Source organism: Musca domestica, unplaced genomic scaffold (assembly GCF_030504385.1).
Source record: "Musca domestica strain aabys unplaced genomic scaffold, Musca_domestica.polishedcontigs.V.1.1 3, whole genome shotgun sequence".
Lineage (NCBI taxonomy): Eukaryota > Metazoa > Arthropoda > Insecta > Diptera > Muscidae > Musca > Musca domestica.
The window spans coordinates 24,706,405-24,732,405 of record NW_026712299.1 but is presented as its reverse complement, the minus strand read 5'-3'; the positions used below and the strand labels follow the sequence as shown (position 1 = coordinate 24,732,405).

The 26,001-nt window shown below is 34.5% G+C and overlaps 5 protein-coding genes across 5 annotated transcripts in view; 4 read left to right on the top strand and 1 right to left on the bottom strand.

Moving 5' to 3' along the window:
* The window catches only part of LOC101896009 (probable G-protein coupled receptor CG31760), a 153,017-nt gene extending 147,139 nt beyond the window's left edge, over window positions 1-5,878 (top strand). Inside the window, exons 9-14 of the mRNA XM_059124532.1 lie at window positions 1,147-1,256; window positions 1,315-1,459; window positions 1,566-1,774; window positions 5,150-5,399; window positions 5,464-5,678; window positions 5,741-5,878. Coding sequence (XP_058980515.1) covers window positions 1,147-1,256; window positions 1,315-1,459; window positions 1,566-1,774; window positions 5,150-5,399; window positions 5,464-5,678; window positions 5,741-5,798 — 987 coding nt within the window. The 3' untranslated portion in view covers window positions 5,799-5,878. The remainder of the gene's footprint in view (window positions 1-1,146; window positions 1,257-1,314; window positions 1,460-1,565; window positions 1,775-5,149; window positions 5,400-5,463; window positions 5,679-5,740) is intronic.
* Window positions 5,813-16,811, top strand: LOC105261452 (probable G-protein coupled receptor CG31760). The gene has a single exon (XM_011297606.3). It carries the CDS (start codon window positions 6,048-6,050, stop codon window positions 6,639-6,641), a length of 594 nt encoding a protein of 197 aa, XP_011295908.1. The 5' UTR covers window positions 5,813-6,047; the 3' UTR covers window positions 6,642-16,811.
* Window positions 16,812-19,403: 2,592 nt separating this feature from the next.
* Window positions 19,404-20,044, top strand: LOC101896311 (uncharacterized). The gene is made up of 2 exons (XM_005191567.4): window positions 19,404-19,772; window positions 19,834-20,044. The coding sequence occupies exons 1-2, from the start codon at window positions 19,404-19,406 to the stop codon at window positions 20,032-20,034; spliced, it is 570 nt and encodes a 189-aa protein (XP_005191624.1). The 3' UTR covers window positions 20,035-20,044.
* Window positions 20,045-21,242: 1,198 nt separating this feature from the next.
* On the bottom strand, window positions 21,243-22,289 carry LOC101896140 (uncharacterized). The gene is made up of 3 exons (XM_005191566.4): window positions 22,078-22,289; window positions 21,795-21,980; window positions 21,243-21,735 (listed from the first exon to the last, which is right to left on the bottom strand). Exons 1-3 carry the CDS (start codon window positions 22,130-22,132, stop codon window positions 21,509-21,511), a joined length of 468 nt encoding a protein of 155 aa, XP_005191623.1. The 5' UTR covers window positions 22,133-22,289; the 3' UTR covers window positions 21,243-21,508.
* Window positions 22,290-23,556: 1,267 nt separating this feature from the next.
* LOC101895980 (uncharacterized) lies at window positions 23,557-24,893 on the top strand. Its single transcript, XM_005191565.4, has 2 exons — window positions 23,557-23,797; window positions 23,907-24,893. Exons 1-2 carry the CDS (start codon window positions 23,728-23,730, stop codon window positions 24,299-24,301), a joined length of 465 nt encoding a protein of 154 aa, XP_005191622.1. The 5' UTR covers window positions 23,557-23,727; the 3' UTR covers window positions 24,302-24,893.
* Window positions 24,894-26,001: the final 1,108 nt, after the last annotated feature.

Genomic DNA, 26,001 nt, shown 5'->3' with positions numbered 1-26,001 from the left:
ACATACGGGCGGACGGACATGCATAAATTGACTTAGAATGTGATTCTATGCAGATCATCAAAAGGAACTATGGGTCTATCTCGTTTCCTTTTGCCTGTTACAAACAAATGCACAAAGACATAATACCCTGACCACCTTGTGGTGTAGGGTATAAATAGTATGTGGGTCCATTGTGCAATGGTTTTATCAATATTGTTCTCGATGAAATTCATAATGAAAGATTTTGAAGATTTTCAGGTGTAAAAGATAAACATTTTCCTATTATTCTTTCGAAATCGAAAAACTTGAATGATGTATAAAACTTTGAGAGTCTGAAATACGATGTATGAAGTTTAGATGAAAAAACTTGTCAATTGTTGAAACGACTCGACTCGACTTGTTGAAAACGACTTATTTCGCTGGCGAAGTAGCGAGCACTTGCTAGTAAACTACATGATCAGCGCAAAGTTTACTTTCGATTAGCCACGTCTTTCCAAATCGCAATAGTGCTCGTACAGTCTACGTTTAGGTATGGCATTGCAAAAGCTATCAATGTATCCAGAAAGTTTTTTTTTTGGGATTTTTAGGCTGGTGGCAGCATTGGTTTGAAACTTCTTTAAAGATGCTGTAAATCATAACGTAAATGTGAAAGTTGAGAGCTACCATAAAATGTCGGAAATATCGGACAAATATATATGAAATTGAGAGGCGAGTTCGGTGAACATTTTATTTCACGATTGGGACTGGTCAGTTCCAAGATCTCCAAGATCAAGCTATTTAACGCCGTTACTGTATTTTGTATATGGAGCTATGTTTACGCTCATGTTTATACAGACCAGCCCGCTTCGATTGGCGCATTTGAAGTCAACATTTAAGCATTAATTAGTGGGATACTGATCGATATGTTGGAAAAATATGCCAAAATTGGACTAAGCGGATGGACCATTAATCGTGGTGAACATTTGCATGAAATAATCTTCAAAAATTAAATTATATCAATACTGTCACTTCAAATAAAGATTTCATGGATTTTTCTGATTTTGTCGGTTTTTTTTCTTTTGAAAAAATTCCAGTGGCTCTTAAAAAAAACATCCTTTAGTAATAATTTCTTTGATGGAATAATATTATAAGAATTTTACCCGACTAAAAACACATTCTTCATTGCAGATGGTTGCCATATTTCCCTATTTGGATACAACATGGTGTGTTGCCACAAAATGGACCCGACACATGGGCTTTTGTATAACTTATACATCGTTGCTGATGAAAACATGGAGGTAAGTGGCACTACATCCATTAAATTTCATTTTAATTTATTAACCCATTGCGTTACAGGGTCTCCTTAACGTATCGCGTTAAATCGGCCCACAAAGTCAAACTTACCGATCAACAGCTGCTACAATGGATGGTGCCCATTCTATTGGTAATGCTTATATATTTGGGTACATGGACAATTAGTGATACACCCTATGCCGTTTATGTAAGTTGCATTCCCATTCTGTTCCATTTCTTTTTCTATTCGCGGTAAATTTCTCTTAACCCACTTATTTTCTTTTCTTCGTTTTCTCTTTCATATTTATTTCCAGATTAATGACCAGCATGGTCTCAAATTCAAGCAATGCTCATATAATTGGTGGGATCATAGCTTGGCCATTGGTGAAGTTCTTTTCCTGGCCTGGGGCATACGTGTCTGTTACAATGTCCGCAATGCGGAATCGTTGTACAATGAGGCTCGTCTCATTTCTTATGCCATTTATAATATTGCCATTGTTAATACGGCAATGGTGGCACTACAGTAAGTATTCATAAATTTTAGTTGTCGGTCGTCCGTCGACATACTTCGAAGTTAAAGTGTGCAACAGGGAGAGAGTGTGTGTGTGTGTGCACTCGCTTCACTTTATAAGTGTTCGGTAACTTTTGTTCAACAGCCAGGAATTGGGTTAGTAACATCATTAGCGTTATATTATTCATAAAGAAGGGATAGCCAATAGAATTTATGAATAGAACTTAAGCACTGGTGCAGCAGTGCGACGTGACACGGAAAAGAAGACAAAGGGAGTTAAAAGCTTTATATGGAATTGTGTCAATTAAGGACTTAGATGCCTGTTGAATATGCGGTATTTTTATAAACTTAAAATAGGTCATAAATCGTTTTATAAAAGAGGATTTTTTTGGAGATTCCATATAAAAGTTGATCTTTTGTAGGAGACTCTTCTTCTTTTATTCTTAAAATGAAAAAAACACCCCTTTTATAAGCCTTCTATAGGGTCTTCCAATAAAATGTGTCATTTCGATTTTCAAAGAAAAATGTCATTATGTCTAATTATGACCGCATTTTCATATTTGAAGGTTCAGTTTCTTTTTACCTGACTCGGTCTGAGGCTTTTCCATAAAATAAGACTAATTTATGTTCATGGGAAAATAAAGGCAGGACTTTTTATACCCTTCCATTTTTATACCTTCAACCTCATATGGCTTCAGAGGGTCTATATCATTTGATGCGGTCAAAATGTGCCTCATCGAAATAATGGTTTTAGACCCTAGGCCCCTTTGGACCATATCCATTTTAGGACATATGGAGTCGATCTAGAGGTGTCCGTCCGCCTGTCTGGCTGGTGCGCATGCAAATTCTTCAAGAAAGTATCCGATTTGATTCAAACTTGCTACATCGTAATTTTATACCAAACTTAGTTCGAGTTCGGAGATGGGTAATATCGGTCCACTCCATTTGGTACCATTACCAAAAAAAAATAATGAAACATAAAATATCTTGCTTCTTCAAAAGAGAAAGGATCATCCGATTTTGCTCCAACTTTGCAAATCCAAATATGATGGAAGTTCTAGATCAGGTGCTTATGTGGACTTTATCGGCACACAAATTCAAGTACCTCCCACACAAAGGGTCAAAATTTTGCATAATTTTATTAATTGTGAAAATAAAGTCCGATTCACAAACCCCTGTAATTCTACCAGCACAAGATCTGACGTGAAGATGTCACAAAGGGGTCAAAATTTTGAATAACCATGAAGCTCATAAAACACAAAAGAACCACTCCATTGTTTTCAAACTTGTCAAATCCCAATATTTCTATCAAAACAAGATAATGTATGAAGATGAAAGAGACCGGACCATTTCTTCTGGTACCTCTCCTAAATAGGGTTCAAGATTTTGACAAATCAAACTATTATAACATCCGAGATAAGCATGCGGTTCTCTTCATATTTCATACATCCCATTATTTCTACTAACACAAGAACTGCTGTGAGGATGGGATATATCGGTGCAAACGTTCTGGTACCTCCCCCACAAAGGGTCAAAATTTTGAATAATCAAAACGCTCATAAAATGCGAATTAAGCACCCAATTCTCTTCAAATTTCACTCATCTCAATATTTCTACTTAAACAAGATGTGGTGCGAAAATGGAATATATTTTTATACTCTTACCACTCCTTCTTATACCACTCCTTCTAATACCTCCCCCACAACGGGTCAAAATATTGACTAACTATATTTCTAATAAAATTTTGTACATCTTAATATTTTATCAACACAAGATCATATCGGACTATTCCTTCCAGTACCTTCCGCACAACGGGTCGAAATTTTGAATAATTATATCTCTCATAAAATGCGAAATAGTCATCGGAGACCCTTCAAATTTCACTTAACACATTGGGATCTCAAAACGCTAAATTTGAAATAATTGCTAAAAAATTAAGCTAAAATCCTGAAAATGCGGAATATGGCGAGGTTCCGCTATATGGGGCCTATACGAAAGTGTGGACTTGTAATAACAATTTTCTGTCATAGGAAATAGCATCAAGTGCGAACTCCAAATACCAAATTGTGTGTCACAAATCATCGAAACACCGAATATCTGGAGGTCCCGTTATATGGGGGTTATACCAAAACTTGGAACTATATGGACAGCTATCTGCAAGAATATCTACTACATATGTGGAAACATAAAATGCCTATTTATTGCAAATTCTGTAAAAAAAATATGACTAAAGGTGAAATGCATAAAACGCTTTTTTGACTGGCTGACTGGACGTAGGCCCAAAATCAAACTAAGTCAACCTAAGACTCCTTTGTTCCTCTACGAAGAAGCCAGCCGATCAAAAAAGGCGTTTTATGTATTCTCACCTCAAAACAGGCAAAAACCTTAAATACAGTTACAGGGTTGCCCATATTCGACGGACCCATAACTCTTTGGGCCCATTCCAATCGACGAGGCTTGTCCGCAGGCAACATTCTTTGCGTCAATTGAATTTTGTACGGGAACAAATGCAAATCAATGCGAATAATCCGTTGTAAAGTGAACCGAGCTATGCCCAACTGCTGAGAACGGCGTTTTTGGGATGTTCTTGGGGACCGATCGCCTTGGTCGACTTTTATATGGCCTCTTCGGATTAAAAAGAGCCTTACCAGTCTTAGAAAGCGCACTTCTCACATTTTTTAATATTTTACATTGTGTTTGCTATTATCAACCTGACCGATGGTTAAACTTTAGATGTTCGTACATCGATTGTAGTTTTAGGGAGGATTTTGTTCAGTAAAGCCAGCATTAGGAGGATGATGCGGAAGAAAAGTTCAACTATGGAGATGCTTTGATTGGAAGAATGATATTATTTTTAGATCAAAATGGCGCCCAACGTAAGACTCTAATTTTCTTTATATGTTTTGCGTCTAAGGAAGTATTTTTTGCAGGATAACCAGCATTATGAAATAGAGGACAATTTATTTTGTTTGTGTTATAATAATACGGAAGATCAAATGGCGCCCAACGTAAGAGTCTAACTTTTCTTTATTTGTTGTCTCATATAAGTCGCGTCCTTCACACGAGGTAGACACCTGGAGATATTCGAATATTTATTCGTTTATTCAGATCGTTTATGGGATCATCCATTCATTCTCAAAAATTAAATGTGGCAAAATGTGGTGCAGAACAGTTTCTGTCTCTCTTTGTTGGATTTATGCTTCCTGTTACACCTAGGAGATATTTTGAAAGTTAATTTTGTGATGAAAGTACTTATTTTATGTAAGGTCATTCTGTTTATAGAATTTTATAATGGCGCCCAACGGAATTCCACCGATTCGTATGCATTTTTTACACTCATTTGCAATCCCACTCCAACAGACTCACCTTCTCTCTTCTAATTTACAGCATTTTGATATACCCAGAAGCTGGACCTGATATCAAGTACACATTGGGTTTTATACGAACTCAGTTATCGACCACCACTACCATTGCATTGGTGTTTGGTCCCAAAATATCACGAATCTTCAAGGGGCAAGGTGATAAATGGGATCAAAAGGCCAAGGTGAGGAGTATAACAGCATCGTTCTCCCTAAATGGTGTGGGATTGGTGCCAGATGAATCACCTGATCTATATCAGGAAAATGAGGAACTTAAGGTAAGATTAAACTCGCTTCTTACTTTACTTCTTACCATACGTATTTATCTCCCACCTCTTGCAGGAGCAAATCCAAAAATTAGCTCATCAAATTGAATTTATAAAGACTGTACATATGCAAATCAATAATCGACATTTGAAACCGAAACCCGGTGGTTATTTCACCATTACATCAACATCATTCCAGGCACCATTCAGTAAAAATAATATGTCTTCGACGCAAACGCAAACCTCCAAGACCGGTAATGAAGAATCACAAACCGGTTCCATGAACAAAGGGTGGGTATCCCAGATCCTAGATTGATCAAATTAATATTATCTAACATTCTCTGTCTTTGCAGTTTTCCCACCAACTTAACACCCTCAAAAACCAAATCGAAAACAACCGAAAAAGTTTGACGAGGTCAACGAAGTGAAAAAGATTGCTCAAATGAATTTTTTATTTGGACTACAAACGAACCGCCACAACAATATCAGCTGGAGGGCGATATTGGCCAATGCAATAACACCGCCGACACCGAGACTCAAAAACTATTTCAACAATTCAAGAGTGTGTTCGGCACCGAAGCCGATCTGAATCTCTACTATGCTCTCAATGCCGGCACCGAGGACGATAGTGATGAGGTGGCCCATGTTCGTTTCGAACAGATGATGGCCGAACTGAACGAGTTGACCCACTCATCGAACAGCAGTAGTAGTACTTCCAAGACCGTTACCACCAATCTCTCACCGATCAGCACGGATGAGATTGAACCGATTTTCGAAGAGATCATTGTCACACCATCCACCAGTTCAGCGACATCTTCATCCTCGATGTATGGTGTACGTACACCGACGCCGCCATTTTGTGAGATCATCAAACGTGTCAGCCAACAGTATCGTCAACCGCCTCAGTTGCAGTTGTACTATCCTCATTCTCAGCTCGAGACCGACGATGATGAAGGTATGACCATAACGGAAATTGTTGAGGTCCATCGGATACCATCATCAGCGGCAGCCGTACTCTTTACCATCGAAGATAACAATAATCCATCGCCCGCCACAACAACACCAACCATCACCAGTGCATCAACAACCATTACAACAACAACAGCTACAGCCACACGTACAAATGGCACCAGCAATGATGATGATGATGCCGATATTGAAAGCAATGTTAATAACAACAATACATCGTGTTCGCTATCATCAACGCTGACCGACAGTAAAACGTTAGATGTTCGTACACCGATTGTGGTCTAAGGACAAGATTTTATTCAGAATAACCAGCATTATGAAATAGAAGTGTATTTTGTTGTGTTGTAATAATACGGTTGCGGGGGAAGTTATTTTATGGAGTTGCTTTGATTGGAAGTGAGACATATTTGTTTCAAGATCAAAATGGCGCCCAATGTAAGAATCTAGTTTTCTTTATTTGTTGCCTTCTCTATTTCTTGTGGTTCAGTCGTTTATCCGAAAGATTATGAGATTATTTTTCGTGTCATTTTTTCTTTACCTTCCGGAGTCTTTATCATCCCCAAAATTGGATGTGGCACCCAAGCTGTTGCTGCTGTTCTGAAGGGGATCTCTGTAATAATGATTGTAACAATCCTCATATGGCTCCTTTCCCCCTTAAGTTCCTGAAAACGTTAACCCTGTGGAATAACGTTTTTACCGCACCCGCCTTTACAGTTAGTTATGTTTAGACGACTTTTAAACCAGTTTTTTTTCTGAATTTTCTGTAGGTCGATCTTGTTGTGTTTCATGGGATGCAGAGATTGGTTGCACATCCAAAACAATTGTGGCTTAAACAATTGTGGCTTAGCAGAGCAATTTGTATTGTGTCTAGGATATTTGGTATTGAAAATGAGATATATCGGTCCACGTTCTGGTATAGTCCCCATATAACGGTACCTCCCGATATTCGGTATTTTGATGATTTATGCCACATTTTTTCACTGATTTGTTTGAAAATTGGTATATGTAGGTCAAAACGGGTCCCTGTTCGTGTGGCAAAACATGACATGTATAGGTCCACGTTTTGGTATAGCCACCATATAAAGGTACCTCCCGATATTCGGTATTTTGATTATTTTTACCACATTTTTTCACGGATTTGTCTAAAAATTGGTATTTGTGGGTCATAATGGGTCCTAGTTCGTGTGGCGAAACATTGTATGTATATGTCCACGTTTTGGTATAGTCCCCATACAACGGTACCTCCCGATATTCGGTAAATTGATGATTTTTGACACATTTTTTCACGGATTTGTCTGAAAATTGGTATTTCTAGGTCATAATGGGTTCTAGCTCCTTTGTAGGTCCACGATTTGGTATAGCCCCCATATAATGGCACCTCCCGATATTCGACATTTTAATGGTTTTTGCCACATTTCATCTAATGTTTACTTTACCCTAAGGTGGAGGGCATAAAAAGTTTGCCCCGGCCGATGTTTTTTTACTTTTTCGTCGCGTAATTTCCATTGTTATTGTTTTAGTACACAGTTTTTTGCTGATGCACCTCACACCACATATTGTAGGTGCATATTCCCAATTTATTTGGGATAGTCTTAAGATTAATGAAGTAGTGAATGGTATGATGATAATAAGAACATCTCGCGGCAGCAATCCAGAAAATGAAGACAATCAACACTAACAGTCTTCGAAGTTGTGATTGATTATCATTCCTATTGTATCACTCTATCCGGTACAATTCTGAAATGTGAGGATGTTGCGAAACCGCTAACAGTAAACCAACCAATCTTAAACCAGTAAGGAAAGCTCAAAAGTCGGGCGGGGCCGACTATATGATACCCTACACCACTATGCATATTTAGTAGAGCTCTCGTAAAAAGGTTTATACAGGGCATTTCAGAGCTCTATGAGATATTTGGTACAAAATCAAAATCTATCTAATTCTATCGTGCATTTTACGAACTATAGCTATCTCTCAAATTTTACGTATTAGCTTCTAGACTGAATTCGGTCTCATGTACAAAAATTCAGGTGATTTGGCCTGATATTGACCATTTAGTTCACATTTAACCCGAAATCGGATGAAGATATATATGGGAGCTATATCCAAATCTGAACCTATTTCGATAAAATTACAAACAGCTATTTCTGGGCTGTATCTTATATCTGGTACCAAATATCATTCTTGTGGAGTGCATATTACGAATGTGAGAGGCTTAAACACCAAATCGGATAAAACATATATATGGGAGCTATAGCTGTTCCTGAACCGATTTTCCCCAAATTTGTTGTATTTGCTTTAAGGCTAATCTCGGTCACATGTGCCAAAATTCGGGCCATTTGGTGGTCAATTAACCCGAAATCGGATGAAGATATATATGGGAGCTATATCCAAATCTAAACCGATTTCGATAAAATTAAAAACAGCTATTTCTGTGCTCCATCTAATACCTGGTACCAAATATCACGGTTGTGGAGTGCATAGTAGGAATGTGAGGGACTTAAAGATCAAATCGGATGGAAGATATATATGGGAGCTATAGCTATATCTGAACCGATTTTCTCCAAATTTGATATACTTGCTTCTAGGCCGAACTCGGTTAGGTGTGCCAAAATTCAGGTAATTTGGACTGATAGTGGACATTTGGTGCACATTTAACCCGAAATCGGATGAAGATATATATGGGATCGATATCTAAATTTGATCCGATTCTCACCAATTTCAATAGGGTTCGTCCTTGGGCCAAAAAAATATTGTTTGGAAAATTTCATCTCAATCGGATAATAAATGCGACCTGCATTTTGTTCACAAGAATACATGGACAGACGGACTGACATGCATAAATCGACTCAGAAAGTGATTCTATGAAGGTTCTCAAAAGTAACTATGGGTCTATCTCGTTTCCTTCTCCATGTTACAAACAAATGCACAAATGCAAATACCCTTACCACTATGTGGTGTAGGATATAAAAAGGCGAAAAGGGAAATATTACATCGGTGTGATCTATTCTAGTGAAGAACATAGAGAATACACTTGAATATTTTCAGACTCATCTAAAGCGATTGATCCTGAGAGAATTCCGATGGCGATCTTGAGCAATGGGATTAACTTGAAAAAGTATTAAACTAAGGATCTCAACTTGTCTTGTCTCTTTTAGTAACTGAAGCCTGGACCGAAATCATAACAATAGCTTTGTATACCATTTCTGTGCATATAAGGCTTCACTTAGTCAGCTGATAAGGAAACCATGTAATGGTCAATGCCCAATTTTGTCATGTCTGTCTAAGAACCATATGTTCATGAATCCTATCTACCACTTATCTCTAAGGTGGCTGAAGTTTTATCTTTGCGACACTAGTTGCGAAACCGCTAACAAACCGCTACGTCGGGTGTGATCTATTCTAGTGAAGAACATAGAAACATGAACTAGAAAAAGTATTAAACCAAGGATCTCAACCTGAGGATCTGAATCCATTTTAAGATAGTCTAATCGTCCCCGGAGATCACAGCCCATTTTTCGCAGCAGAAGAACTTCAGCTCTCTCCACAAGCATTGCAATATTGGTACCGTTATTGTAATTGGTCTAAAATTGTTAGCAGAACTCATTAACCTATCCGGAATGTAGCACTCTTTAATTGGATCAGGATCAGGTCGCCCCTTTTTAACTTTGGAGTAAGAAACTCAAATAATACCTGTTGCTGTAACAAAAAACACCTGATTTTACTTTTGGGATTGAAAAGTGAGAATCGCCTGGCGCCCAATCCACTGAGATAATTTGTCGCTTATTATTTTCGTCACTACCAGAGAGGGAACATTCTACATTTGCCTAGCATGTCCTCGGACTTCGAGAAGCAATTCCTCTGATGCCGTTAATGATAACGGTTTATTTTTTAGTTTATTAATAGTCTGTTCCAGAACTCTTAATTGGATCGAGATCATGTCGCCCCATTTTATCCTTAGAGTAAGAAACTCAAATAATACCTGTTGCTGTAACAAAAAACACCTGATTTTACTTTTGGGATTGAAAAGTGAGAGTCGCCTGGCGCCCAATCCACTGAGATAATTTGTCGCTTATTATTTTCGTCGCTACCAGAGAGGGAACATTCTACATTTGCCTGGCATATCTTTGGACTTCGATAACGGTTTATTTTTTAGTTTACTTATGGTCTGGTCTAAAACTGCCAAGAATGTTAAAGACTTTACTGCGATAACCGATTTTCCCTTTATGATATCGATACTGGTACTGCAACAGAGCATAAAATGATTTTGTTGCGAATATTAGGAGTTGCTCCAGTTCTTACAATTCTTACTTATTTAAGGCGCTGTTTCTCTGTGCCCTCTCAAAGCAAATCTATATAACTTCTTCTGGTACTAGGTTTATTATAATTTAAAAGAAAGGTAGAATTGCAGTTAAACTACGGAAATCGGGAACCAATTAATAAATATATTTTACATAAACATCGATCCCGTACACGAAAAACTTGTAAAATATGTAACCAAAAAGAACAGAACACACAAAAATATGGCATTCTCTTTAGTTCTCGCATTTTATGTGCAAAACAGTTTTTTTCGAGCATGCTGCCATTAAAAAACACAACAAAAGTTAAATATAGTTCCTTTCACGGAATAGTTCTTATGAAGTAGTTCACGACAAATAATTAGGATATTATTGGCCTGTTCCCGAACTGCAATAATTGGTCTGTTCCAGAACTGCAAGAATCTAAAAGTTTTTAATAAAATAACCGATTTTCCCGTTATGATATCGAAAAAAATCGCAAAACTAGTAGATTGTAACAGGTTCTGGAACAGAGCAAATGTAAAACTTTTTACTGCGATAACCTATTTTCCCTTTATAATATCGAAAAAAATGCAAAAATAGTAGATTTTTGCACGTGCAATAATATGGAAGGATGACTGTTTCTTATGCTATTTCAACGTTTTTTAACTATTTGACATTTGGAAATATACAACAACCACATAGACAAATGCTACGACTTTTAATGGCTTAGTTTTTAGTTTTTCGATTAAATATTTGTGTTCCGGCTGTAAGTAAATAAAATCCAAAATGCGGAGTTTTGCTTGTAACTTGTAACGTGCTACGTTTAATTCAATAACAACAACATTACACACATTACAATAATCATAAAAAACAACGGGCTTGCCGCAGATTTTGCACTCCCTCACTTAACGGTAATCAGACAAACAATAATTGCAACGACAGAAATTATCACAAAAACGACAATTAAAGGACAAATAGGGATCCAAAAACAGCGGCTTACAAACGTCATTGAGAATGATCGATTACTATCGATAAACACACCAGATAAACGGTAATCAGTTGGAACACAATTGGGCGTTTGGCGACAGTTTGAAATGGAGTTTTTTTTTTTAATAAGACTCATGGTAGAAGAATACTCTTAGTTGCATCGTCACAGCTGCTGGAACAATGAACTGTCAAACCAATTTTGAATTTGGAATTTTTGAATGAAAAATTATTCAAATTTGTAAAAATTGTTAAAAAAATCATATCATCAAAACCTGCGATTGGCGACGTATGAGAAAACATATACAAATCTACTTATTTTTGAAGAAACATTTAACAATTTTTGACACATAAATGTTCCCAATTCTGCTACCATGATAAGACTTTCCATCGTATCGTAAAATTAAAAAGATTACCTCATTTTAATCATAATTGCAAGTCATATATAATTGGAAAGAAAACTGATTTACAGCTCTGATTTGATCTGAAGATCTATAATTGTCAAATTTATTTGACAACAGGAAACTAATGGCGTAACTTAAAGTCACTGGTTCCTTACAAATTTATGCTTGTTTTGGGTGAACCTGATTTCCTATAAAACTGCAATTTGTCTTTAACTTTCCTTGCAGCCAGTGTTGGTTTTGATGTGTCTACATACAATAATATACCGTACATAAATACACGAATATCTTTATTTACAAACCATAGTAGCATATATATAAAGTATATGATTTCAATTCTCGATCATTGTCAACAATAAATTATTGCAACACAATAACTGTTAATTAATGGATTTTATATTATGTTAATATATTAGTGTTATAATATACTTATGTTCATAGTATATGTTAATGTTAGAAAAAAAAAACATGTAAAACATGTTTAAATCATTATGTTATAGGTGTATTATATTAGCTCCAACAACTGTTGAATTCGCCGTAGATGCAAAATATGCCGACATGTTTTCTCAAGATATGGTAACATTTCGAGTTTTATACAAATGTGAAGCATTTTGATTTTATGGAGACTAAAATCTATATTGTTCTTTAAAATACTTTCATAGATTGATTGAAACCAAATCTCGAGAAGTCTCTATATGGAACATCTGCAATTATTCCAAAACAAATAGTTAATAAATAAACAGCCATTATATGTTGAAAGACCATTTTGTATATATTCTTTTTTATTAATTTCATATTTTATTCAAACATTATTTATCTTTTCAAATGCCGATAAAATCTCACATAGACAAAATCACATGCATAAGATGAAAGGCCAATCAGTTACGATGCCAGAATTACCAAACACATTTAAAACATCATATGGCAACTCTTTACTCATCATCTGCATTTGGCCTTTCATCGTCAAACAATAACATCAACAGCTTTCAAACTAATTTGCTAAAATAAATAATTTGAGCAATATTTTTCACTTCGTTGCGCTATATAATAATATGTGTATATGTTTTTGAAACATTTGTGCATACATAATAACTTATTATAAAATTATATATTTTTTTGCTAAAGCCGAGGTAGTACAGTTGCCATATTTACTTAATTTCATAAAGCTACATGATCATACATCAAATCAGGCAAACAATACTTAAACGTCGTAATGCCTTAAAGAAAATATTATTTTGTTTGGCATAGCTTCAGTGGGATTGATAATTAAATGACTTATTTGGAACGTATTTGGTGTGAACATTGCATAGTTGGATTTTTAAGAGCTTTAGGAAAGCTTGTCCAAAAAAATAACAAACAATTCAGAAAAAAAATGTTCTCAAAAATCCATTATTACTCGTTTTGTGGCATGTGGCACGGGTTTTTTGAAACGACATGTCATTCAAGACAAGCTCCTGCAATTTGGGCAGCTGGTTATCACCTCACGGTAGCGCTCAACATTTTTTGTTTAACAAACTATTACGATTTCCAGCAACTTTAAAGAATTACGGTCCAATGATTGATTCAGCCCATAAACCGTACCTAGCTGCGATTTCTTCTGGACGCATGCTTTTGCAACGCTGACTTTAAATCCAAAATCGACAATTCTGTTTTTTTTACCTACCCATTGAGCCAAAAATTATCTTCGTCACTAAACACAATAAACGCGCCATGAACTTTCTTAGCAGAGCGCGTATTTGGATAATTTAATTCATCGGTCAGCAAACGTTGTTCATTTATAAGACGATTCATGGTTGTAGACCAAAATAAAAATGTCTGACAGTGAAAAATAAACACGAAACGTGCGTGAGTTGTTGCCAAAAAAAATAGCAAAAATATCACACTGTGTAGTCGCCAACATCACCTAGTTCAGTTGAAGATTTTACTGAAGAAAAACTGAACTAGTTCCGTTCCGTTTAAGTCATTCGTTTTGTTTAGGTAAAGGAGCAGGTCGATTCATAGATAAATTATAAAACAAACTTAAGATATTCGACAGTAAAAAATAAACACGAAACGTGTGCTAGCTGTTTAAACTAGACTTGCCAAAAAGATAATAGCTAAAAATGACATTGTACAATAGTTAACATTATTTAGTTCAATCGAAGGATTCACTGAAGAAAAGCTGAACTAGTTCCCTTTACTCGTTAATTTTGTTTTGGACTATCCACTGAATGAAAAGCGATCTGACTTAATCGAAATGAAGAAGAAATAAGTAGAGGATGCATAAATAAGTAGAGGATGCATAAACCAGAGAAAAGACAACAGACCAAAAAAAAAACAAACTGCTGAACTATTCCGCAATATCGAATAAAGGAAGTACTGACTTATGAAGTAGATTTTGCCAATTATATTTTCAGGAGTAAAAGTTTGACGAATATCACCATGACTTTATGTTATCCACAAATGCCAACAAATGCTTCTATCTTTAAAGGTGGGAATACATAAAGCGCTTATCTGGCCGACTTAAGTCATCGGCTGGCCTTTTCAGAAAAAACTCTTTAGTTCCTCTAAGAAGAAGCCTGATGACTTAAGCCAGTCAAAAAAGCGTTTTATGTATTCTTACCTTAAGAATTGTTTAATAGGCAAGTCGGTCATATAAATATAGTAACATGTTTTTCCGCTTCTGCCAGAAGTCAATAGACCCTATTTACAAAGAACATGTTTTCCAAAAAAAACGTTATTTAGATTGTCAATTCCTTTAAGCATACGTCAAATAAATGAAAAACTTTCATAAAACATGTCATTTAGGTGTCAGTGTAAGCATAGTACAGTAAGGAGGTAAAACAGCTTTGTAAAACGGCGGAAATACAGCCCTGAAGCTATGCCCGCTTTCCGTCAGAATTATTTAAATTTAGATGCAACAAATTTGGCGCCTGTCGATCACACTCAGAAAAAAATTGTAATCAGCTGGTAGCTCTACTATACCTTTGTATCGTACCGTGTGTGTAAATAAAGGTGTGTGTGTGTGTGTATATAAGCAGCTTGGCATCATGGCTAGACATATTAATGTCAAATTATAGGGAAAAACGACGGCAGGATTTGAGTGCGGCTCTGGCATCCCTTTATGGTATGTCACAAAATAAGCCATGCGAAGACTTCAAGCTCCTTGTGTGCTCACACCTTAAGACTAACATTACAGCCGTTAAGGAGGGAATACATATAGCGCATATTTGGCTGGCTTAAGTCACCGACTGGCTTCTTCGAGGAGTTTCAGGTCAACTTAGTTCGATTTTGGCAATAGGCCTTTGTTAATTTCTGAAGAAGCCAACCAAATAAGGACTTCATATATTCCCACCTTTACCCTGTACTCGCACTCTTTCTAATATACCGATCAACAAAAAATAGAAGTTTTCTTAAAAAGCTAAAATAACCGCGTTCCGGAAAAGAGCCGCAATTCCGCATTATTGGCCCAGGTACATGATAATTGTGCACTTAGACCGAGACTAGCACCACAGACTTAAGATGAGAATACATAAAACGATTTTTTGACTGACTTAAGTCATTGGCGGACTTCTTCGTAGAGGAACAAAGGAGTTTTAGATTGACTTAGTTCAATTTTGGCCCTACGCTCCATTTTCCTTTTCCGAAGAAGCCAGACGATGACTTAAAAAGCGTTTTATGTATTCTCACCTAAACTCGTTTATACTTAAACGAATGACGCCTAAATGTGAACACTTGATAACCAAGCGTACACTCAATGATTTCAATGTCTCTAAGCTGAGAACACATAGAACCAGTTCTTACTGGAAGTCATTGACTGACTTCTTCGTAGAAGAACAAAAGACCGTAAGGTGAACAAGTATAAATTATGGTCCGATGTTGAACTACGTCAACCTAAAACTCCTTTGATGACTTAAACCAGTCAAAAAGCGTTCTATGTGTTCTCACCTTTAGTTACGCCTTGATGAATTGTATATCTCAAAACAATTTGTAACTTTATGAAATGTTGTAACATCTGGCAATGTATTAAACCCTCAACATAAACTTTTATAAATTAGTATATATATACATACATAATACTGTTAACTTTTTTCTAATCGATCAATTCAAATCACCACATTTTTAATACTCAACACTTTAGCAGGAGCACTTTCAATTGTATTTATTTATAAGACACATACGGAGTACTCGAACGTTTACACTTCCCACCAAATCAAAATTATGCTACATACATAAATATTTTTTATGCAAAACAATTTTTAAAAGTATCTACATTTAACTCAATCATTTTATACACAAAGTCACTCTCATTCACTATCTAGAACGGAAGTATCACATGCCGGAATTCAAAATAAATACGGTTCAAAATAAATAGTAAAGCGTACAGGGGCAATGACAGTGTAAAACTTGATTAATGAACATTATTTTATTTCTAAACATTATTTAATTTGGCATATTTTCAAAGAAAATATATCAGATAAAACACATTTAAGAAACCGATATATACAGTGGCACAACCATTGACATTGACAACCGCTGGGAAAATGAATTGTCAAATCAATTTTGAGTTTTTGAATGAAAAATTATTCAAATTTGTAAAAATTGTTGAAAAATGCATATTATAAGAAGCTCCGATTTGTGTCGTATAAGAAAATTTATAAAAATCTACTTATTTGGTTCTAAAGCGTTGATGCATCTACCTGTATTCTTCTACCATGGTGTACATCAAACATATGTCAATTCCATTTGTCATTTTAAGTTAACGAACTAAAATGGCAAGTTTCTCAACACGTGGTTTGGTGTGAACCAAGGATTCAGCGCCCTATTATTGCAACATGAGTAAACATAGCCTTAAATATATATATATATATATATATATATATTGGCATATAAGGTCGGCCAGAGAAGACATAATTGCGATTTGAAATTGAATAATAATCAAATCACAATGGTGCAAACACAATTAAGTTTATTTTCAAATTATTGTCAATTGCAGTCTTCTGGCCGTATGTATGTAAATGCGCTATTAGTTGCTCAGTTAGCATTTGGAGCATTGCCATCATTGAGTAATGAAATACACATATCATCAATGATGGCAACGATCGCAACACATAAAGCCAAGCTTTACGCCCTCATTGCTCTTGTACGCCTCTAGTCAATGTTTTGTATAAAAACAAATTTAGAAAAATTACCACAAAATATTACTGAATGAATGTTAACATGATTTTTAGTCAATAATATTAATAAATAACATAACAAAAAAATACAATAAAAAGCTACTAAATGCGTTTTGCAAAATATAAATTGAAAAACAAACAATGCAAATAAAGTTTTTAAATGCGACATAAATTTTGAACAAAACAAAAAAAAACACGATAATAATACTCGCAGTTATATAAACAAATCAAATAAATGTGTGCTAAAAAATATTAAAAAAAAAACAGAAACAACAACAAATAAATGATGATAATATAAAATGTTAAACAGATTTATGTAAAATTGCAATTAAAAATGAAAAACAAAAAGAAAATATAGATTTAAATGTGATAAAAATGAAAAATGATTGGTTTTTGTTACTTTCGCATCGTTAGTTGGGAGGAAGTTGTCATGAGGGGATTTTAATCTGAAACCAAGTTTAATGGCTCTGATAGATAGGGTAAGTGTACCAGTAGTCGGCACTTTTAGGATTTTCGCGTTTTTAATCGCTCACCATTCTGAGTGGAACATTTCAATTATTACAAAGTTAATTTATTCAGATTCGAAATTTTGTATAGTTTTTGCAATAATAAATAAAGTTTTAATAATTTTTTATTAAATTTCACGAATTTGTAGTTTTATTAAAACAATGCTTTTTTGCTAGTAGTCGGCACCACTTGCCAATTGCCGGTATGACATTTTCCAACAGTCGGCATACCAATTTTTTTTGTAAGAATAATTAATAATAATAATAAATTAATTCATTAAAATATAATATTTTTGTTTAGTTAAATTGATTCGACGTCTTTATTGTACTTTTCTTAAGAATATGAATTGTTCAGGAATTTCACAGACAAAAATTTAATTTTTATTAGAATAATTAATCTTTTCTTTGCGAAATTGTGCCTAAAGATAGCTGACAATATATTTGAAGTAAACAAAATACATTTAGTTATAATAGTTTCATTTATTTGGGCTTAAAAATAAAAAGTGCCGACTACTGGGACATGCCGAACTTAGGCACACTTACCCTATTGAAAAAAGTTTTGAGCTTGTATAATTTCTTTAAAATGTTCCCCAAACTTCACGATTAGGGCTCAATGGATATAATAAAACCTCATAAAAATCCACGTTACAAATCCACTGTTGTAGATCAATAAGAATCCACGATTTAAACATTAGTATTCCTTTAAATATATTCTTAAAAATCCTCAATTAAAATTGGATACAAAACACGTAAAGGACTTAAATATAACAAATTAAAAAACAGCTAAGTTCGGCCGGTGGAGGTGGAGTGGTGGAGGTGTAAACTCTATTTTTATCTGAATAAGATGAAGTGGAATATTTCGGTCCTCTATACCTGGTACCTCGCGCATATTTCCATATGTTCCAAAAATTTGCATATGTCTCATATAAGGTATAGGAAGTAGACGATATCATAAGGAGGTAGAATAGTTTCGTAAACTACAGAAATGCAGCCCTTAAGCAATGCCCGCTTCCTGTCAGAATTATTAAAATTGTATGCAACAAGTTGTTTTCATTTATTCGATATTATTTGTTCATTTCTGAGTTAAAAATATGATCCTAAGTGTTCGATGTTTCAATTCCATGGCAAATCTGGTTAATATTATTTATGCGCTCCCCGCAATTTAAGTTTCTTCCAATCATTGATTTTGAAAATTTTTTGTTTTCATTTTTGAAAACAACAAATACGTACACAAAATTGGCAGAAAAAATTGAAATCAGCTGGGAGCTCTACATTACCTATTTATTGTAACATGGACGATATAGTCCAAATATGGCACGTTGTAATTTTTATATCAAACTAAGATCAGATACAAATTGGAACAAATTCGGAACCCTCCCCATAAAGGGCCAACTGTTAGAATAATTCTAACTCAAGGCTGGTGGCAAAAAACTGTCGGCAAAACCAACTAATACTATTTAACTTGTTTTTAAAAACAAATCTTTGAAACAATTCAAAATCATTGTCCAAACCAATGCCAGCCCTTTAGCATCATTTTTGTGTTCTGAACAAAATCCAGTTATAATAAAGAAATCAATTTTCTTCCACAACTACCAACATGCCCTACATCGATGGAACCCGATAAACAGTTAACAAATATATTAATGTCGTTCCAAATTGAATTATAAAATTATATTAAATTTATTATTAATTCTGTGAGAAACAAAATCAAAATTTTAAGTCATGTCAGATGAAAATGAAAATTTACCAATCACAACTGAAGATTCCAACGAAATAGCACCACAACAAGAAAGTGAAACTGTAGATGCCCCTCATGATAGCAACGAACCAGAAAAAAGTAACGAAGACAATGAGCTGACGCTGCTGGGTGAACAATTTGAAAATTATATGCGCATTGCAAAGGCCCTAATGAAAACCCTCAAACGACCGAAGGATATTGATATCTGTAACGATCTGCTGAAGAAAGTCCAAACGCTGCATAACAGCCGTCATTTGGAGGTGCTACGCAATAATAATCGTTTCTTTCGTTACTGCTTGCGAGTTTTGAAATGGACCAGTGAAAATCAACCCATGGAATTATATCGAACACTGGTGATGAGATTTTGAAATGTGATATTTTTTGATTTTCAATAATTGATGATTTTTGGTTTAGTACCCAGATGACACTAACTCCTGTAATGAGTTAAAAGAAGTCACACAATGGTCAAGTGATAAAAAATCGTATATGGCTGCAAAGACATATAAAAATGGTGTTTCCTTAATCTACATGGCTGTGTTGAATGATGTGGAAGCCGGATGGCAAGAGGATGGTTTTAAAATCCTCCAACAGAAAATGTCTTGTGAAAGAGAGTAAAAGACATAACGAAGCAGCAGGGTGCTGTTGGATGAAATTATGTAAACGATTAAAGATGCAAGTTGATTTATAATTTCGATAAAGCTATAAAATTCTATCTTTCAAGTCAAAGCAAAATCTGTTATGCAATAGTGATAATATTACTAAGGTATGACAAGGCAATATAAATTGTAGAATAGTGTCTCCAAACGCAATTAAAGTGCAGATAATTTGAAGACTTTTTAAGGTAGTAGTCTGTATGAAAGATACTTAGGCACTGGGACGTTCGCATGCTCTGTCCGTTGCACATTCTGGTAGCATCCAGTCTTTGCTTTAGAAAACAAGTAAAATAGCTGTAAGTTCGGCCGGGCCGATCTTTGAATCCCCTCCACCATGTGGGACGAAATTGGCAATTAAAAAAAAAAACAAAATCTGTTAAAATCTTAAAAATACCGAATGTAGCCATTATATTGGGGCATAGGCAACTTTTGTCATAAACCATTACATAATTCAAATGCGAAACTTGAAAAAAAATCGTTGAATAATGTCGATAAAATCATCAAAATACCGAATATCGGAGGGGGGTACCGTTATGTGGGGGATATACGAAGACGTGACCTGCACAGACAATTTTCTGCCTTAGGCTGTAGCATCCGTTACCAACTTCAAATACCAAATTTGAAACAATTCTGGTGGATAATGTAACTAAAATCATTAATGTACCGAATATCGGGAGGTACCGATATATGAGTGCTATATGAAGACGTGCACCCGCACAGACAATTTTCTGCCTTAGGCTGTAGTATCCGTTACCAACTTCAAATACCAAATTTAATTCCGGTTAATAATGTCGCTAAAATCATCAAAATGCCGAAAAAAGGGGGGTACCATCATATGGGGGCTATACCAAAACGAGGACCTACATGACCCATTTTTAATACCAAAAGTCCTGCAGACATAATACACATTTTCATTTCGTTCGGAAGCTAGAGTGATTTCCACAGGCGGACGGACATCGCTAAATTCACATAGAATTTTATTCTGATCAAGAAAATATATACTTTGTTTAAAGTGTATATTTCGAGGCATTACAAACGGAATGACAAACTTAATATACCCTCCATGCTATGATGGAGGGTTTAAAAATAATCATTTTATAATTAAATACATATCTTCATGCATAACCTATGGTCTCCAGCTAAACGTATAAACTATAAACAAAGAAAATGTTTGCATACAAAATGTGTAATAGTTTATTTTCCTAAATTAATTGATTTTTTCGATATGTTTTTGCACTTCAAAGATATTGCTATTCTATGTTGTGCTAAAAAGAGATTCTATTTTTTTAGTGTGGGAGATTAAAATGCCTTATTCACTAAAACAAATTATCAATATAAAATGGACGGAATGTATATATCAACTATATAATATAAGAAAGGCACTCATGTAAAAAGACTGAAGAAATATCTAATACTACTGCGACAACAAGAGTGGTTTAATTGTCAACAACACGAGTAAATGCAAGGGCGCAGACTAAAATGACCGCGGCCCATATCGATTTTGCTGTGGCCAATGATTCAGAGCCATTGCAACTATCACTGGAGCAATAACATTCTTCCCAGTAGACACCATTATCATAGACACCCCAGTTACAGACACCTGTTACACCAGTATCAGCCACTGAGGCACAACGTCTTATAACTTGTCTCCAGCGTCCATCCCCTGTAAACAAGACCACATTATTACCAATTCCCTTTTCATATATCACAATTATCACTTACAAATAAAACCACGGGGTCCCTGTTGCACTACCTTCATACAAAACGAGCCGGGCATGTGTGACTCCTCACTATTGCACTCAATAGGAATGTGTTCGGTACGATTGAAGGGTTTATAAGCTCCACAGCTATCGAACCCTTTCCGATCCTGATCAGATGAACATTGATAGCAACGAATGGCCAGAGAACCTAGAAGGAAAAAATAATTATTAGTTAAAAACACTTGTTCAAGCCATCTAACCACACCCTAAATAAAATTATTCCTAATTTACCCCTTTAAACTTACCACTAATGCTTAAAACCAACAACAAAACAATGGAATTTGTCGCTACAGCCTTCATTGTGTCTGATTTTCGTTGTGAAGGATTAAAAGTAATTTAAAATTTAATGGAAAGTATAAACAAAATAAAGTGTTGTAAAAATAATGGTCTAATGAATGAATGATTGTTTTTGTTGTGAAATGAACGTAGTAATAGGAGCTGTCAGACTCAATTCTGGCTTGTTTACAGCCAGCGTTGACTGAGTAGGCGTGATTACACCGTCATTTCGTTAATTGTCGGTAATAGTGTTTACATTACCCAGCGAAGTTTTTGGCAGAAATAATGTATATAGAGTTATTTTGTTGTAGCAAAACAATAATAAAGAAATAAATCAAGAAAGAAAGAAATGATGTATAGGCATCATACAATAACAGAACAGTTTTGATTCTTTACATCCAAAACTTTTGTAACTTTTTACTTGAAACGTGTTATTTAAGGCCTTACCACACCATAGTTCCAAGTTCATAACATGGCCTATAAACAAGTCACACAGAAAGCCCTTTTGACTTCATATTTTGCGGTCAAAATATGTGTATACGTAAATTTTGTTTCTTGCATAAAATATTATTCATTGTAACAAAAACTGAAAACAATTAAGGTGGAAGTACATAAAAAGCTTGAAGTCATGGTAAATTACAGAAAATACTAAGACGGGAATGTGTATTTAAAATGAATTTACCTTACTAATTCTATATATATATATATATATATATATATATATATATATATATATATATATATATATATATATATATATATATATATATATATATATATATATATATATATTATAATTAATTAATCCGGTTAATGGTAAAATTAAGAATGTAAAGTCATTTCAAATAATCATTCCATGTAATTGGATGTTCTGTAACTCACCTTGTCAAATTTCACTGCATAAAACGGGTTTCCATCTCTGGTTTGTATTTATGCAACATATTTGTAAATATAAATTTTTACAATGAGATGTTGTCAAATGAAGAATTAACCCACTGGATCTAAGTCTTAGGTCAGACTATGAAAACTTTCATTAATGTGAAAATGAGTTTATAGACAAGAGGTATGAAGGGGGTGAAACTATGTACACAACCTGAAAGCTGAAATTATTCTTTGTGCTTAAATTCGTAACTCTCAAATCAAGATGACTGCACGTCATTTCTTTGATTCCTGTTCATTTTAATAGGAAGTATCTACAATATTCATATGAAAAAAAAATTGTGTGTAGACGTCGATGAAAATTTAGATGAAAATGGGAAAACATCTTCAATGAAAATTTTCATAGTCTGGCATCAGACTAATAAACACAGTATATACGCTATAAATGCGCCAAAGCATTAAATATTCTGTAAAATATATTGTACGATAAATCCATGCCTGTGTAAATCTTACTTTATGCGTCGTATGCTTCTCTTTAGGATGAATGTCAAACTTCCACAATGTCGATAATAACGTGCGAAACATAACATCACGAAGAACGCAGCAGAGAACCCAAACAACAATTTTTAGGGCGGGTCAGTTGTTTTTCATTTTATTCATTTGCTGTTTGTTTTTTAAGCTTCCCCTAGTTTTAATTAAACTTTTATTTAATTTCAATCTGTTTCGAACGAAATAAAAGTATGTTTCAATTACAAACAGTGCAGCGTGTGTTTTTGTGCACCATTTTAACAGTGTGTTTGGCCCAAACAGGTATGACTACCAGCAGCAATGGAAACAACAGCGTGAAACATCAGTGCTATTTGTTTGAATAAAGAATTTCATTAATTAACTATTTGTTAATGTATTTTTGGTTTTGCAGTTCTAAGCATTAAATGCTGGGATTGTCGTTCTGACAACGATCCAAAATGCGGAGACCCATTCGATAATAGCACCCTGGTTATCAAGGATTGCGACCAAGAACCCGATTTGGAACACCTGCCGGGAGTTAGACCAACCATGTGCCGAAAAATCCGACAAAAGGCTCACGGTGAATGGCGCTATATCCGCAGCTGTGCCTACATGGGAGAACCCGGTATTGAAGGTGATGAACGTTATTGTTTGATGCGTACGGGTAGTTATAACATTTTCATGGAATACTGTACATGTAACAGCAAAGATGGTTGTAATGGAGCTAGTCTCATGAGTGGCAATCAATTGGCCATAGCGGTGACAACAATGCTGGTATCAACTATAGCTTGGTTTTTGCGACATTAATCACAAGGGTTGAAATGTTCGTAGTACAAAAGCCACAAAATCCAGCATAGAAGAACAACAGCAATCAGATAACTACTTATATAGACAATTACTGTGCCTTACTCTTGAATATTTGCTCGAATCTCTAGTTCTTTATTTTTATAAAGAAACGTTCTTTGCGGTTTTACAATAAGTTTAAAATGACATACTTAAATGACTGAATGTATTGCCGTCCACATCTATTATTTTTATAATAGAAGAAACATTCCATATCGTCAAAGGGTGCATTTCTTTTATGTAAATTTCAATTAAAAGTTATTTTTCCAATATTAACCAAGTAAACCAAATAAATAGCACGAGATCATTACTGAAAGGATTACTAGCCCATTCCAAATAAAAATATTCAAATACCATTCACTTGATATAAAAAGTAAGCTATTGCATTATTTATATTTAAATTTTAATTGAAAGTTACATGTAGAACACCACCCGTTAATAATTCCAAATCTGTATTATTCTATAAGCGACACAATATATTTTTTAGATTTTATACAAACTTTTAATATATTACATAAATTTATGTAAACCAAATACAAATTTAACATGAACCATATTAATTAGTATTATTTCAAAACTCTTAGATAAATTAGGGAAAATGGAGATTTTACAGATGTTGTCGGCCAAACGACATTTGTTAACTTTTAAGAATTGTTCTGAGAAATTTATAAGGAATATTTTAAGTAGGATTGTTGTAATTGTTGTAAAAGGATCTTTCGTGGATTGTTTTAAGAATATTTTGAGAAGCACTTCTCAAGAAATTAGATTTTACAGAATATTTCTGAAGGATCTTCCAGTACATACATATTAAAAGATTTTTTTATACCTTGCATTACAGAATCTGAAATTTTTTAGAATATTTTTAATGGATTTTTCAAACCATAATCGTGTTTTTTAATATTTTTGAGGCACCTCGCATGACACTCGTAGCTTTTATAGAAAAATATTGAAGAAGTTTTTGATACAATCGTAGATTTCTTTAAATTGTTGTTTGAAGCACTTTTCTCGGACAAATCGTGGATTTAAGGATTTTTCATGGATTTAAAAGAAATATTGAAGAAACATTTAATATGTTTTCGAAATACGTGAATTCTTTTTAAAAATATTTTCTCAAAGAAGTTCCAGACAATTACAGTGGAGTTCTTAAGAATTTTTTTGAAGAATATTTCTAAACGTAATGGTGGACTATATATTAATAATATATAGATACTTTTAGTTTGAACTTCCTTTTAATTTATTAGTCCTTTAAGCCATTATCAAGTAGCAATTGTGCAGCAAAATAAATAATTGCAAGGAAAATCCTGAAGATTCAGCTGTAAACGAAGACACGCGTATCAGCATTTTGAAAGTTCATATCGTAAAGTAACCTAAACAGATAAGATAGGTTCTCCCCGCTTCCAAACTTTTGAAAATTTTTAAATAAAGATTCCTCGGAATCCGTGCATTTTAGGTTTATTGTGTCTTCTGCAATATTTGAAGGACCTCTCATGGATTTTTAAAATTATATTTCAAAAGACCTTTCAAAACATAAACGTGGATTTGTATACCCTACATCACATATTGGTAAGGGTATTATTATACCCTACAACACATATTGGTAGCTTTAGCTCCCATATATATGTTTCATCCGATTTGATCTTAAAGCCCCTTAGATTCGTAATATG